The 14,413-nt window shown below is 50.5% G+C and overlaps 1 protein-coding gene across 1 annotated transcript in view; it reads right to left on the bottom strand.

The window, feature by feature from the left end:
* CCDC69 (coiled-coil domain containing 69) overlaps positions 1–9,395 on the bottom strand; it is a 30,653-nt gene extending 21,258 nt beyond the window's left edge. Inside the window, exon 1 of the mRNA XM_073355306.1 lies at positions 9,241–9,395. Within this exon, the coding sequence (XP_073211407.1) occupies positions 9,241–9,288 (48 nt within the window). The 5' untranslated portion in view covers positions 9,289–9,395. The remainder of the gene's footprint in view (positions 1–9,240) is intronic.
* Positions 9,396–14,413: the final 5,018 nt, after the last annotated feature.

Here is a 14,413-nt window from a genome sequence, read left to right as displayed (position 1 = left end):
GCAAGTCACACCAGGGGAGGCCCTGTCCACATTCGGGAAATTCGTCCCAGTGTAACCACACTGATGGAGTTATGCCTTGTTATAGACAGCACCTTAGACTGGCTTGTTGTGCTTTCCTGTCCCAGTCTCTAATAGAGCAGACGAATGTGAGTCCAGCCATCTGGGTTCTGTTCCTGACTGACACCAATTTGCTGTGTGAGTTAAGCAAAGCCCTGGGTCAATGTCTCTGCCGCAGCACCCCTCTCTGAAAAGTGGAGATAGGAGATTAGGAACCAAGGGTGGTTTTGTAAAGTGCTTTGGGAGTCTTACTATTGCTTGCAGCGAGGTGGCTGTGCCCAGAGCGCCACTTGTAGAGCAGGACTCCGTTGTGCTAGGAGCTGTACATACAGAGAACAGAAATGTCGCCAGTCCCTGCCCCAGCTGAAAGGCAATCAATACTTGCCTAGTGTTTTTATTATTTTATGTCCCAGAAGCTTCAGACTGACTCCATTTATAGCAAGGGCAATGACAGTTTAAATCAGAAAAGCTGTAAGGAAGTAATCTGTTGTAACAGTGTGTAAATCACCTCTAATTTTTTTAAAATCTGAACCTCGTGTCTAACAAACCAACCACCATCAACCGCCTGCCCTCTTATTTAGAGTGAGAGCAGATCGCCCTATGGGCAGCATCTGCATTAAAATTCTGTAGCTTATCTACACCTCGTGCACGGTGGAGATGCACATCTGGAAATGAAAGATTCCCAGGGAAGTAGCATGTGCAAAATCAGGAATGAAATATTCCCAACCTGGCACACCTGCTGCTATGGGCAGGAAACAGTTCCCAGAACAGGGCAGGTGCAGACATGTGTAATGCGTGCAGATGCAGATCCCCTCCCACCACAACAGAACATTCAGCTCATGGAAGTCTGAAGAGGGCTTATACCATAGATTTTCAAGGCCAGAAAGGACCATGGTGATCTTCTAGTCTGACTTCATAACACAGAGAATTCCACCCAGTGATCCCTGCATTGTAAACTGCCTTCCATCATAAATTTGGCATTCACAGACTCCTCCTTGGATTAGTGGGTAACCCGTGGGGTTCTCTGCTCCGGGTCCCTCTCTGCATCCCTTGTTTTGACCTTGTGCCCTGCACCCCTGTCCCTGGTTTTTTCATTCTCGGTTCCGGGTATTTAGCTGATTTGCTGGGATCTGTGGCCCAAAAGGACTTGTCGTTGCCCTAGTGGGCTCTGCCCTGGAAATCAAATAGGCTGTGGTGAACTGAACCCAAACTGGCTGCCTGCCTTTCCCTGCAGACAGGAGGGTCCCTACAGATTGAAAGGTGCAGTACACAGAAAACAAAGGCATAATAGTCGCATAGGTAAAGACACCTCAGGGGTGATCTGTGCCCAGCTCCTCCCATGCAGACAGATTTCAGCGTAGCAGCCGTGTTAGTCTGTATTCGCAAAAAGAAAAGGAGTACTTGTGGCACCTTAGAGACTAACAGACAGAGGTATGCAGACACCACTTACTGAATGGAAACTGACAGCTGCTCAGGACACAGATCTGGGCAAAACAGGGGCCTTTAACTGACATAGACCTCCCATCTGCACTAGGAACTTGAGAGCCAAGAAAACAAAGCTCTGAAAATTATCTGAATTGTACTGACAATGACTCCATGCCAGAATGGGAGGGAGGAGAGATGGGTTCAAGAATAGAAGACTTGGAAACGGGTCAAAAGTGGTCACAGTCCCCTATGTTTTATGAGATCCCTCCTGCTCTAGCTACCCTTGCTAGGAGGATTTTGGCCCCAGGTTCTCAGTGTTTATGTGCTGGAAGCACATGGCTTGTTCACTTGGGCCAGGAGGCTCCATGCCACCAAAACATACAGAATGCGAGAAGGAGCCAAGTTTCATCTGAAGCAGCAGCACAAAGCTAATAAAGCCTGTCCAAAGCCCAAGCTGGGGCCTGCATCCTCCCCAGAACATCCCTAGAAGGACTTTGCAGCAAGCACTCTTATCTCACAGCAACAACTACGGAAAGAGAGAGGAGACAAGGAGAGTCGTTTTCTGCTCACTGCCATGCTCTCCTGGAGGGTGCTTGTAGGGGATGGATTAGAGAGGACGCAGGCTGGAAAAGAGACTGAAAACTTAAGGGGGGGGGTGCCCAGTGCTGCAAAACAGATTAGGGCAGTGCCACCTTTCCTAAAAGCTGCAGGACCTCCCTGAATTCTGAACACTGGGCTGGAATGCTCCCGACCTCCAAGCCACAGCATGTGCAAGAGAGAGACTGAGCGCAGTCCAGAAATATCAAACAGCTACAGGGGCTGCTACTTTACAACCTGTGAAGTGTGATAGCCACATTTAGAGAGTGGTGAAAGGAAGGACAGCAGGGTTTTGTGCATGATTTCCCAGGACAGGGAAAGATCAAAGAGGTTACTGTCACTGCATCACTGAGTCCCTGGGGGTGGGGAATGAGTGACAGACAAGGAGACAGCCAGGAGCCTGAAAACCCTGAAATAAACTGTCCACCTCTTCTCCAAGCAGTAAATTACCCCGAAAGGAGTGATCCTCGTAGGCACAGGGACTGCTTTTTACAGCAGGATCATATGCTCCTACTAGGTCTGGAACAATAAAAGATCACCAAACGCTCTGGCCTGAGAACCACAGTGGACAGCTCTGCTCCTCAAGGACAATGGACCCTTCTACCATCAGAGTAAAGTTTTCCATGCAGGAGGCAGAGCTGTTTCAGGGGCCGCTTGGAGCAAACTCGCCCAGGAACAAAGGCCCATCACAAATCTTCCCACCTTCTGACCCCAGCGCCGAGGCATATTTAGTTAACTGGACTCCTCTAAAATAAACACAAAGCTGCACGTACACTTAAAAAAAAAACCCTCTCAGACAAAACCCTCCCCTGCGCATGCGTCTCTTCCGGCATGGAGCACGACACAGGGAACGTGCCACACGTGGCAGATGTCAGCCTCATCACTTAATGCACTATTGGAAGCTGCTCAGATACTATGGCGATGGTGATGTAGGGGCGGGGCACACGAACCTGTACCGAATTCTGTCAGAGGCAAACCAGCCAGCTCCTGTGTCTGTGTGCCGTAGGGGCTGGCAGGAGGGAGTGGCACCTCCGGCCCTGGGAGAGGCATTACAACATCAGATCAAGGGGAGGGGCGTGTAATTGCTGCCTGGACCCCAGGTATGTTTGGGAGGCAACCTGTTGGTTGGTATCGGCTGCACGCTGTAAAAGCCGGGGTGTTCCCAAGTGCCTCAGTCTCTCCCAGCAGCGATTTGTGAAGCTGCATGAAAGTTTTGCTGAATTAATCACAGACTTGAAAGCACAGCGACAAAGGCCAACACGGGGGAAACCTGAACCCATGGCAGAGCACCTCAAGGTTCCCCATGGCACCTCTGGCCAGGCTGGCTGCCGTTTGCCACCCCAGCGTCCCTTTATGGCTGGCTCTTGAGCTGCAAAGAGAGGACTCGGGGGCTGTAACAAATCATGGGCAAACCTTAAATCGGGCCCCTGACTCCAGGCAAACTTCCCCGATCACAGCTGAGAGCCAGAAGTGCTACAACCCGTTCCCAGCCCACACCCCAAAGGAGCAGTCAGGGGAGCGATCTTCTCCCAGCCATGCCCTGTGTGGCAACAGCCTTTCGAAGTGTGCAGCAGGGTTCAGATCAGAAAGTGGCACCTGATGAAACCTCAGCAGGGGATGGACCCTTCTCTGTCTAGCTGCCTGCCTTCTCCAGGGGCTGGCCGCACCTTCTCCAGGGGCTGGCCGCACCTTCCCAGGAACACACCTCATCTTAAGCCATGGTGAAACAGTGCATCCCCCTGCACAGGGACACAGTGTGTGTGTGTGGGGCGGAGATGTATGTGTGTGGCATAGGCAGGGAGGGATCTGATCAGGCCCCTCAGTCCCTACCTAGCCCTGGAACCAGCTGATGTACTGTAAGGATGGGAGCCCATCAGGCCATATCAGCCCCCAGGGAAAAGGAGGTGGCAGCTCAGCTCCCAGGATTACTCCACTCTCCCCAAAGGCAGCTGCTCTTGGTGGGTTTGCACTAGGCTCCCCTCAATCCCAGGTGCCTTCTTCCCACCCTCATAGAGATGGCTCCCGAGGGCCCACTTCTGCCCTCAGGCAGCAGCAGCTTCCAGGGCTCCTGCCTAAGGGAGACCTAGCGGTCAGGCTCTGCAGAAGCCTGGTGGAGGGGGCATTTGCATGAGCTCCTGGTGCCCTCTTGGGCTTGCGAGGGTCCTGACCACAGAGCAGCTACCTCCCATCCTCAGCATTGGTCAGGCCACCATAGACCCCCACCCCTGCCTAAAAGCAGGAGGGGGCCTGCACAGGCTGCAGAGCGTGCGGGTAAACAAGGCTTCTTCCTCAACGAGAACAGCCGCTCTCCCTGGCACCATGCCTGCCAGCTGCTGCTCCTGATCCTGGTGGCAGAATGGGCTGTCCAGTCTGGGATTCCCGGACAGAGCCTCTCTTATCCCTGTGCACTTTGATAGTCTTGAGGGGATGGTCGGGCCCATTAGCTAGAGCTGGGCAATGATAGGCAGGCCCCAAAGGCCTTTCCCCTGGCGCAAACCTAACACAGAGACTGATGCCCTATTGCCATTTGGATTCCCCTCCCTGGTGAAAGGAAATGGGAACCTGGGAAATAGAAGAAAATCTGGTTTGATTTATTCTTCTTTTCAGCTCTTTCTGGCCTGCTGCATTTGTGTCCATCACATCTAGATCTGATCCCCTCTCTCTGACATGACGCTGTACACAAGTGATGGGGGTCTATTCTCCCGACTCCGCACAGGAGAGGAGTAACTTCCATGGAATGCAATGGGTGTTGTCTGGAGCGGACTGCGCCTTTGTCAGTCCCAGTTGTGGCACCCCCCAGGAGGTGCAAGTGGCTGGATCTATGCAGGGCAATCTCTGAGCAAGCTGCAGTAAAGGGCTGTTTGTTGGAAGCTCCTGGATTGTGCTGCTGTCCCTGTGTCCAAATACCAAACCAGGGAGGTTACACGACTCACGCCCTGCGACGGGGGAATAGGGCCTGAGGCTTACAATGGGAAGAAAAGTCGGAGTATTCCACATGTGCTAATAATCTCTCTCCGTTTCCGTGATAGTCTCTCTCGGAGTATCCCATAGAGACCATTCACTGCTTCACAGGGGCCAGAGTGAGCACATGCCCCTGGCTGCAGTTTCTGGTGGAACGACCGTCCAAATAAATAGCACAGCAGGATGTCCAGCAGCGCAAGCAAGCTGTGTTTCACGAGCCCACTGCTCCAGCCATGTAAAGAGGCCTTAAAGTGGGTGTCTGTCCCAAGGTGAATTATTTTGCAGCTTGGTCCAAATGCCTTTCACTAGTTTCGGATGAGGAGCGTGGGCCGAAGAAAAGCAAACCATTTTCCCCAACGTCAAAAATTACTGTCATGTTCCGCACCCCCTAGAGGTAACGCCAGGCTGTCTGAAGCTTGGAAACTTGATTCTTAGGTGTCCGTTCAACCTAAGTGGGGAGAAGGCTCATAACCAAGCCTCAAAACAAAAGCTGGCTGAAAACGAAGAACGTTTTGGACGTGCCTACGGAGCACTGGCATGTTGGCAGAGATACTTGGAGCCTGTGCACCTGCTCAGTGAGTATTTGTGTCCCTTTGTTACTCTACTCTACTCCTCACGAACTGAAGAGGCACCAGTCGGCCTTTGACTGAATGACCCCTGCAGTCCTGCTATTGAGCTGCCCTGTGGAGCCAGTGAGTCTTGGTGTGGGTAGAGAGATGCACCCAGGAGCAGTCAATGTGCAGGATCCGGGCCTTAGATTTTAGAGCAAGATTTTTTTCTAAAATTGCATTTTTAATGCATAATGCAATCTTCGTGTTGCAGAATGAAATCACCAAAAACCAAGGAATGTGTGTTTAAATCCTGACACTGCTCTCCCTAAAGTCACCAGGAGCTTTGCTCTGTGACTGCTGTTGACGTCAATGGGAGGAAGGTTAGGCCAATAACTTCAATGGGAGCAGATGCTCAGTACTTCAAGAGCAGTGTCTGCAGAGGCGTGGTCCACTTAAACCCCATTGTCTATTCATGGCTTTTAACATACTACCGTTCGTGCAATTAAATCTGCACCATAAACATACAAACTGAGATTTGTGGCTGAGTTAACTGTCTTGTTAGCATCTTAATTTCTGACCCTTTCTGATTCTAAGTGAATAAAGAATAAACACCTTGAGAATGGAGCTTGTTTGTAACTCTGAAATGTTCCTAACTCTGAACAAAACGTTATCGTTGTTCTTTCAAGTTTGCAACTGAACATTGACTTAATCCAGTTTTGAAACTGTACTACGCAGAAGAAAAATGCTGCTTTTAACCATCTTAGTTTAAATGAAACAAGCACAGAACCAGTTTCCTTACCTTGTCAAATCTTTTTTTAATTTTTTCCTTTTTTTTAGTCGTTTACGTGGAACACAATACTGTACTGCATTTGCTTTTTTTTTTCTTCTTTTGTCTCTGCTGCTGACTGATTGTGTATTTCTGGTTCCAAATGAGGTGTGCGATTGACCAGTCAGTTTGTAACTCTGGTATTCGTAACTCTGAAGTTCTACTCTGTGTGTGTGTGTGTGTGTGTGTGTGTGTGTGTGTTAACCCGCTGTTGGAATGATGTCAGACCTGAGCCCTGATCTTTCAAGAAGACCTCTCAGCACCTCTCCTGGTTGGATGTCAGATGAAATGCAGGTTGCATCCTGCTACTTCAAGCAGCGGAGTTTCAGAGCTGATCACATTCCAGTGGTCTTATGGCTACAAGATCCCAGCTGGGTTCTTGCACTTGGCACCTACACAATCACTTTCTTATCTTTTTGCTCTTCTAAGAGACAGAAATAGAATGACACGAAGGACTGAGTCCTGGCAATGCCCTTCTCCCTGCACTCAGAAGATGTGATACGCCCACTTGATCTGAATAGATGATCCCTGGTTCGTACCCTTGAGAAAGGTGACGACTCCCCAAGGTCATTTCCAACACGGGTCCGGGAAAAAAAATCCTTCCCATCCCCAGTTCTGGCAATCAGGTTTAACCCCATGCAATGGTGAAAGAATCACAGCAATTAAAACATCCACTCCCATTAAAACATCAGAACCACTGGTGTCCAAGGGACTTTTCCCAGCCTGAGAAGTCACTAAACATGAATGGAATCAGGCCTGTAGCATCCAACTTTATTTTTCTCAAATCCTAGCATTGAGGATTCGTCTTCTACTTCCTTGTGACTCTCTGAATTTCCCCCACCTTCAATCCCTTTTACACTCCCCCTTTCAGGCTTTCTGATCTATCCTTGTGCCAGAGGTTTTAAACCAGAAGCGACCACTGTGAGCATTTAGTCTCACCGACTGCTTAACTCAAGCCACAGCGTTTCACTCAGTGCTTTCTGCATCAAGCCCATACATTCTGGCTGAGCTAGGGATACAATTGAGAAAGGCATCCAATCTTGATTTAAAGATGTGGCCAGCAAAGGCTGTATCCCCTTCCTTGCCCCAGCTAAGTTTATGGTATTTACTGGACATATCGGAATCAAGGGAAGAGTCTCCAAATGACTCCATCTCATGTCAACGAAATGCCCTTGTCTCAATTCCTGGGGCCTTTTGTATGCAGCATTTCTCACCCAGTGTCTCTTTTGCACAGGGAGCCCTCAGAAGCATGGACTGGCCTAGAAGTGTTTGACCTTGTGCATAAGAGATGAGTACATTTCTTTAATATTCAGCTATTCATGTGCATGGGGCTGAAAAAGAATATTCACAGACCTTTGTCTGCAACTCCACTGTGAATTCTCTTGGACATTAGGTGTGTCCTTTTGTTTCCGTTTCCCCTGAGTATCTGTACAAGTGGTTTTTTTTCTGTCTCAGTGTTCCCGGAAGTCTCAGAACTACTCCCTCGTGCAAATATTAATTTGTGCAAAGCTTTGTGCAGCCATCTTGCAATCTCTGTGATTTCCCTCCTCCTTTTAAAATCATCCACGCAGGGTGCACTGCCTGGCTCAGCTGACCAATCACAGGCCCCGAATAACAAATAGCGAATAACTGTAAGCACAAGGGAAACCAATAGTTCACAAACAACCCAGAAACTGACAATGAACATGTGACGTTTCAGTCAAATAATGAACACGCTTGTAAAGATCAATCTGTTGGCAGATAATTCCAGAACTGGAGACAGGCTAAAGCCATAGAATAAATAGTTCACCCAGAGTACTTTGCTTAAATGTAGTTAGCACCCTTAGAATATCAGCTATTGCACTTCCTGCTTAGCAGCTCAGGTAGCAAAGCAAGACAAGGAAGACTCTAACCATCAGATGCTTGAGGGTGAGGTTTGCAGACATCCTGCTCTGGTGCTGTTTCAACCTTCTAGGCTCACGTTATTCTCTCCTATTCCTTCTCCCTGGCTGCCACCCTCCCTGCTGTAGAACAGTTAGTTTCCTTAAATCTTAAAAGCATCTTTCTCTCCCCCCGCCCCGCTCCCCCCAGGAACCAGCGATGGGCGGATGGAAGGAACGCTCTTGTTTAAACTGAAAGGAGAATCAGCCAGATTTTGCTGCCTCTGGTGGAATTCACCCCTTCTCTGGGTACTGCTGCTAACCCTTTCCTGGCAGAGAGAGTTTTGCTGAGAGTCAGGGAGACCCTTCGGACAGGAAGTTTTTTGTTGTGCCTTTGGGATTCACCACAGTTTACTCATGTTGTGAATAATTATATATACCCAGTACAGTGGAAGGAACCCCTAGCCTCTCTCAAGACCCTCCCCCCCCCACATTACTAGAGAAGGAACTCCTAGACCCTCTTCACCATACACACAACTCTACAATCAACACAGGCCCTGCAGTTTTCAGGAACAACAGCGTCACCCCTTTACAGCCTGGTACTCTCCCCAGCAGTGGGCCAGCACCTCTTCTCCTGCTCATGGTTTTGGGGAAGGGGCTTTATCTAAAGCAGAGGGAGAACAGACGCCCAGCCCCCCCCCCACCCCGCCCCCGGGGTCACTAACTGCGGTTCATCAGCGCACTCCATGGGGCCGCATGCTAGAGGGCAGGCAGCCCGGCAGCGAGCTGGGCAAGGGCAGAGCCCTGGGGTTTGCTGGTAAGCTCGGTCCCAGCGGGGCGCTGGCAGGGGGGCACCCCAGCAGGGGCAGGCTCTGGGGGCCGCCACCCTTCCCCGGCGCTGGGATCGCTGTCAAAGCGGAACCCATCACAAACCCAGCTGGGGGAGGGAGTCGCTCGCCGTTACCTTGCTCCTGGCTTGGCAGCGGCCGGTCGTGCTGCATGTGCAGCCCATGGCCGGGCGGTCGGGACCCGCCGCGGGGCGCGGAGCGCTCCGTGCCCGGCGCTGCAGCTGCGAGCCCGCGAGCGAAGCGCGAGCCGTCTGCTTGAACTTCTGCTGGGACCGCCGCGCGCCGTAAATACCCGAGCAGAAGCCCCCCTGCAAAAAACCACATCCCCAGCTGGCAGGGCTGAGCCTGGCGGCATACCAGGCGCCCGTTTGATAACACGTGTTGGCATGGCCAGGGGAGGCCGGAGCCCTCTCCGGAGCCCAGCGCCGCAGGGAACCTGCTCTTCCAAACTGGGGTGGCGGGACACAGCCACCTGCCTGAGCCCCCAACGTACAGCTGGTCCCCCCGGGCAGCTTCGGGGTCTCAATTCTCTGTCTCGGGGCCGCACGTGCCCCCACCCCCGAGGGAGGAAGCGGTTACTAGGTTTTAAGGCCAGAGGGGACCATTATGGCCATCCACTCTGCCCTCCCCCAGGCCAGAGGACACCCTCCCAGCCAGTGATCCCTGCATCAAGCCCATAACTGCTCGGGGAGCTTTTCGGAAGAGTCCAGTGGGAGTCACAAAGCAAAATACTGGCATGTTTGCCCTGCACATTTACCCCCCAGGAGTCGCTGGCTTCATGTGTTAAGGAACAGATGGGGAAAGAGCCAGAGCGTCCCATATCCCTCTGGGCAGAGGGCAGCCCCAGCTGTTCTGGCAGGTCAGGTCTAGGCCAGAAACTTTTGCCAATCTTTGTGGTGACCAGTGATGTTTTTACATTTTTAAACCAGCAAAAGTCTTGGTGTAGATGCAGCTGTACGGCATAAAAGTGCACTGGCATCCTTTCTTTCACTCAGGGAAGCAGCATACCTGACACTGGGAAACACTTTTGCCGTATAAGCTGTGGCTTGGGCTGTGCGGGACTGGACTTTCCGGTTCGCAGGAAATTCCATGCTGCTGTTGGTTTATTTGTTTTGTTCCGAATTGGACTGGAATTTAAAAATTTCCCGCACCATGACATTTTCAGGGGGAAAAAATCATTTTGTGTCAACGGAAACATTTCGTTTTGATTTCAACATTTGAAATGCTTTCAACATAAAATAAAAGAAATGCCCAAATGAAAGATTGTTGTGAGCAGAAAAATCAAAACGTTCCCCTCTGAAAATGTCGAAACAGAATGTTTCAACCTTGTTGAAACGCTTTTTTCCCCCACGCCACAAAATGTCGTCAGAACGAATATGTTCCCACGGCAAGTTTCCATATAAATCAGGGGTGGCCAAACTTTCTGACCCTCCGAGCCGCGTACGACAATCTTCTGAAGTTTGAGAGACGGGGTGTGTCTGCTGGGGCTCGGGGCTTCAGCCACGCTCCTGCTGAAGCCCCGAGTCCCGGCAGGCGTCCCCAGTGGGGCTGAGGCCCCGACCCCCTTCTTCCCTCCCCATGGGGCAGAAGCCACTAGCTCCACCACTCTACCACAGGGCAGGAGCCCCAACCTCCCCCGCAGTCTGGTAGGTGGAGAATGGTCGGTGGCCTGGGGGGCTCTGTGAGCCACACTTTAATGTAAAAGAGCCGCATGTGGCTCGCAAGCCGCAGTTTGGCCACCCCGATATAAATGAAACAGCATTTGCTAATGGAAACCCATGCCGCAGGAATATTTCCAACCACCACTCGCTCCATAACACTACGAGGGTTTACAGGTATGGATAGCTCTATTGCCAAACATTTTCTAGCATAGACAAGGCCTTTGGGAAGGCACTAGACTAATTTTTTTCCTGCTCCTGCTGTGAATGGAGAGACCCAAGAAGTGCTCCTAGTAAGAACAGCGTGGCTTGTGGGTAGTTTTCCTGGCTGACGCATGCCAGAGCTCGCTTTGTCACAACCACAGGAGGAAAAAGCCCAGAGAATTGTGAAAGGTTGGTTTGATAACAGGGTGGGGGTGGACACACTGCAGCAAGCCAGTCAATCTGCAGTTCTGTACATCAGAGAAGTCTTCTTGGGACTGGTACAGCCAGCTTTGCCTATTCTCTTTTGGGTCCGATGCTGCATAATCTTTATCTTCTGCTGCAAATTAGCTCTGAGCTCAGCTTGTGAGGCACTTTTGCCTCCCAGCATTCAGCTGTCACCAGCTTCTCCTTTGCCAAGGTGATGTGGGAGCCACAGATAAGGCCAGTGTTCTGAACTCTGCCATGGCTGCCATAAGGGAAGCAGGTCCTGGCAGTGCTTTCCTTGGGAACATTAAATATACTGGGCAAGACTGGTTCATCAGCTGAGGGTGTTTGCTGGATGTGCCTAATATACCATTTGGCGGGCAAAAGTTCAATCAGCACAAGGAACTGGACTCAATGATGATTAAGAGTTAATTAAAAATACTGGCCCAGGTTTTCAAAATTTAAGGCATGCAAAATGGAAATGCAAAAATACATGCACGTTTCTGTGTCTAATTTGCACACAAGGTTGCTGTGATGGTGCACAGAAACATGGGAATTAATTGCATGGGCAACTGACCAGTTATGTTTCTAACTGGTCACTGGCACTTGAAATGATGGCAATCGCATGTGCATTATTGGTAATTGTGTCCACAAACGGAGTGCCCAAATCTGCACACAATTTTGTGCATGTACATTTTTTGAGATGCCAGTTCTCAGACTGCCAGGCTAAGATCACTGGTGGGCTAGGATATTCAGAGGCATCTTTAACTTACATATTAAAAAAAGAAGAAGAAATCCCAGGCACCGTTCTGGTCTTACTGCCTTTTAAATATAACATGAAAAGGGATAGCGGAGTGGACATTGTACGCAAGGAGGCCCCCAGAAGGACCAGATCTGATGGGCCAGATTTTCAGAAGTGCTCTGCACCCAACAACTCCCAAAATTCTCCATGGCAGCTGCTGAAGAACTGTCCAGTGTTCCTAAATGCAGCCGGAGGTCTTTTGGAAATCTGGCCCAATATTTCTTTAAATACCATAAAAAGGCACAGACACAATCCCACGCCCCTTTGCTCATGGAAAATCCTACAGAACTTAATTATTAGGAAACGATAACTCTTCTATGGTTTTTTTTGGCCTGAAATAGAAAATAATTTCTGGCTGCTAAATCATTCTGTAAGACATTTTAAAAAATCCTATAGCTTCGGTAGCTTTTTAGAGTGATTTCTCTAGAACCTTATTACATTCTATAGGGCTTTGCCAGTCACCTTTTAAATGAGCGCTCATGTGCCATGTGATGTCAATGGTTGTGCAGGATGATGGGTATTTGAGACCCCCCCCTGCTGGGGACTCGTTCCATAAATGCCTCTGATTTTAGCAGAGTGGGGCAGGGGGGCTGGTAGTCTGTACAAGACATAAGTCTAAACCACACAGTATAGATCCAGATCAAACTTCCCCCAAATTCAGGCATGTCTGGCTTCAAGAACCCAGATGCAAAATGGAAGTCCAGGTGTAGGCTGTCTGGCTTATGGGAAGAGGAGGGATGATGTGTGGCAAGAGCTGTTGGAGGACCGGGGGGCGTGCAGTAGGGCATTAGAGGACAGAGTGGAGTACCGGCAGAGTGGCTGGTCACAGGAGAAGAAAGAGTCCCTACTGCTCTCATGAACACAAAAGTGGTCTTTGGAACTGACTGTCTCATGCAAGGTCTGTATCTGGGCATTGATCTGTACTGTCGGGAACACCTTTACCTTGGCAGGGAAGTGCACTAAACGACCAGCTCTAACAACTCTGACTCAATTAAGGCTCCATCCTCCTTGCCCGCAGAATCTGTAAGCAGATGCCATCTGCTGCTTAGCGCCGATCCCTGGTCAGTTCCCAGCTTCCCAGCGTGTCCGTTCCCACCTCACGGCTTGTGGAGCTGGAGGGCTGGTCTCACCCCGTCGGTCAGGATTCATGGTGACCCGGCAACGGTTTTGCGGTGAATGCGGGCTTGGATCCATGTTTGGCTCTCGTTCTCTGGGCTGCTCTCGCCTGCTGCTCGGCGCACGCTACTCGTTGTAATACGATAACTATGTTGGATGTGCTGATAGGCCAGGCTTCCTGTGTTGGGCAGCAGCATGGCAGGGAGTGTTATGGTTACTGAGTGCAGTTACAACACATGTTTGCTTTTAAAATACTGCCATTTAAATCAGGGGCCTTGGGCCAGATTAGGTTACATCCCCGCAGGCCCTCCCCTCAGCGAGGCGGTTGGCTCTGCACTGGTGCCTGGTGGAGAGCTGGTTCGCAGTGTAACTTTGCTGCACCAAAGATCTCTGCATTTCACTGGCAGTAAATCATTATGAAACCTCGCCTGTGCGGGCTACACAGGATGTGTCCTCACTGGCGAGATTTCGCTTTTCAGGTCTGTTTCCTATGTGGCTTCCCCTGGTCCAATGTACTTGGAGTTTACTCCTTCCTCAGACAGCCATTTAAAGGGGATTCAGTGTCTTTCGGTGCATGCATTTTGGTGCAGGGAAACAGTCACTTTAGGAACATAGGAATTGCCAGATGGGTCAGATCCAAGATTCATCCAGTCCCATATCCTGTCTCTGACGCTGGTCAGGACCAGATGCTGCAGGGGAAGGCGTAAGAACCCTATGGTAGCAGATGTGGGGTAATCTGTTCCCTCTCCTCCCCCACATTAGGCCTCATCATGGTCTCTAATAGTTGGAGATGAGCAAGATGAGCAGAAGCCCTGAAGCACAAAGCACCTTCTAACACCTTCCTGTCCCCGCTCACTCCAGGATCCCCAGAGCTACAGAGAGCACCTCTCGCTCATGGGCCCATGGGACTGTTTCTTGGAGATGGAACACACCCCTTTCGGGGAGGTGGGAGATCTGTGAGCAGAGGTGTTCTCTCCCCATGCAGATCACAAGGGCACAATCTGGCACTCACTTATTTTGATTGTTGCTATCTGATAAATGGCTGCGTTTCACAATGGGCTGATTCTCGAGCTGTGGCCGCGGCATCACAAGAGTTGTCAGATTCACTCCTGGTAGGGAAGGCGGGGAGAGGGTTTGGTTTGTTTTTTTCATGTTTCTGTCATTCAAAATGGGCTGGAGAGATTTGCACAGAGCAAAGGGACCTAAAAGTGGCTGGAGATGGCCCCTGGAGGATACCCTGCCCTCTGCCCAAAGGGCCTTCCAGAGTGGGCACAGGGGTTCTGTACCAGCCCTGCTCTCAGCTCC

Source organism: Lepidochelys kempii, chromosome 8, assembly GCF_965140265.1.
Source record: "Lepidochelys kempii isolate rLepKem1 chromosome 8, rLepKem1.hap2, whole genome shotgun sequence".
Classification (NCBI taxonomy): Eukaryota; Metazoa; Chordata; order Testudines; family Cheloniidae; genus Lepidochelys; species Lepidochelys kempii.
Note: the sequence above shows the minus strand (reverse complement) of the source record. Positions and strands in the feature narration are given on the sequence as shown.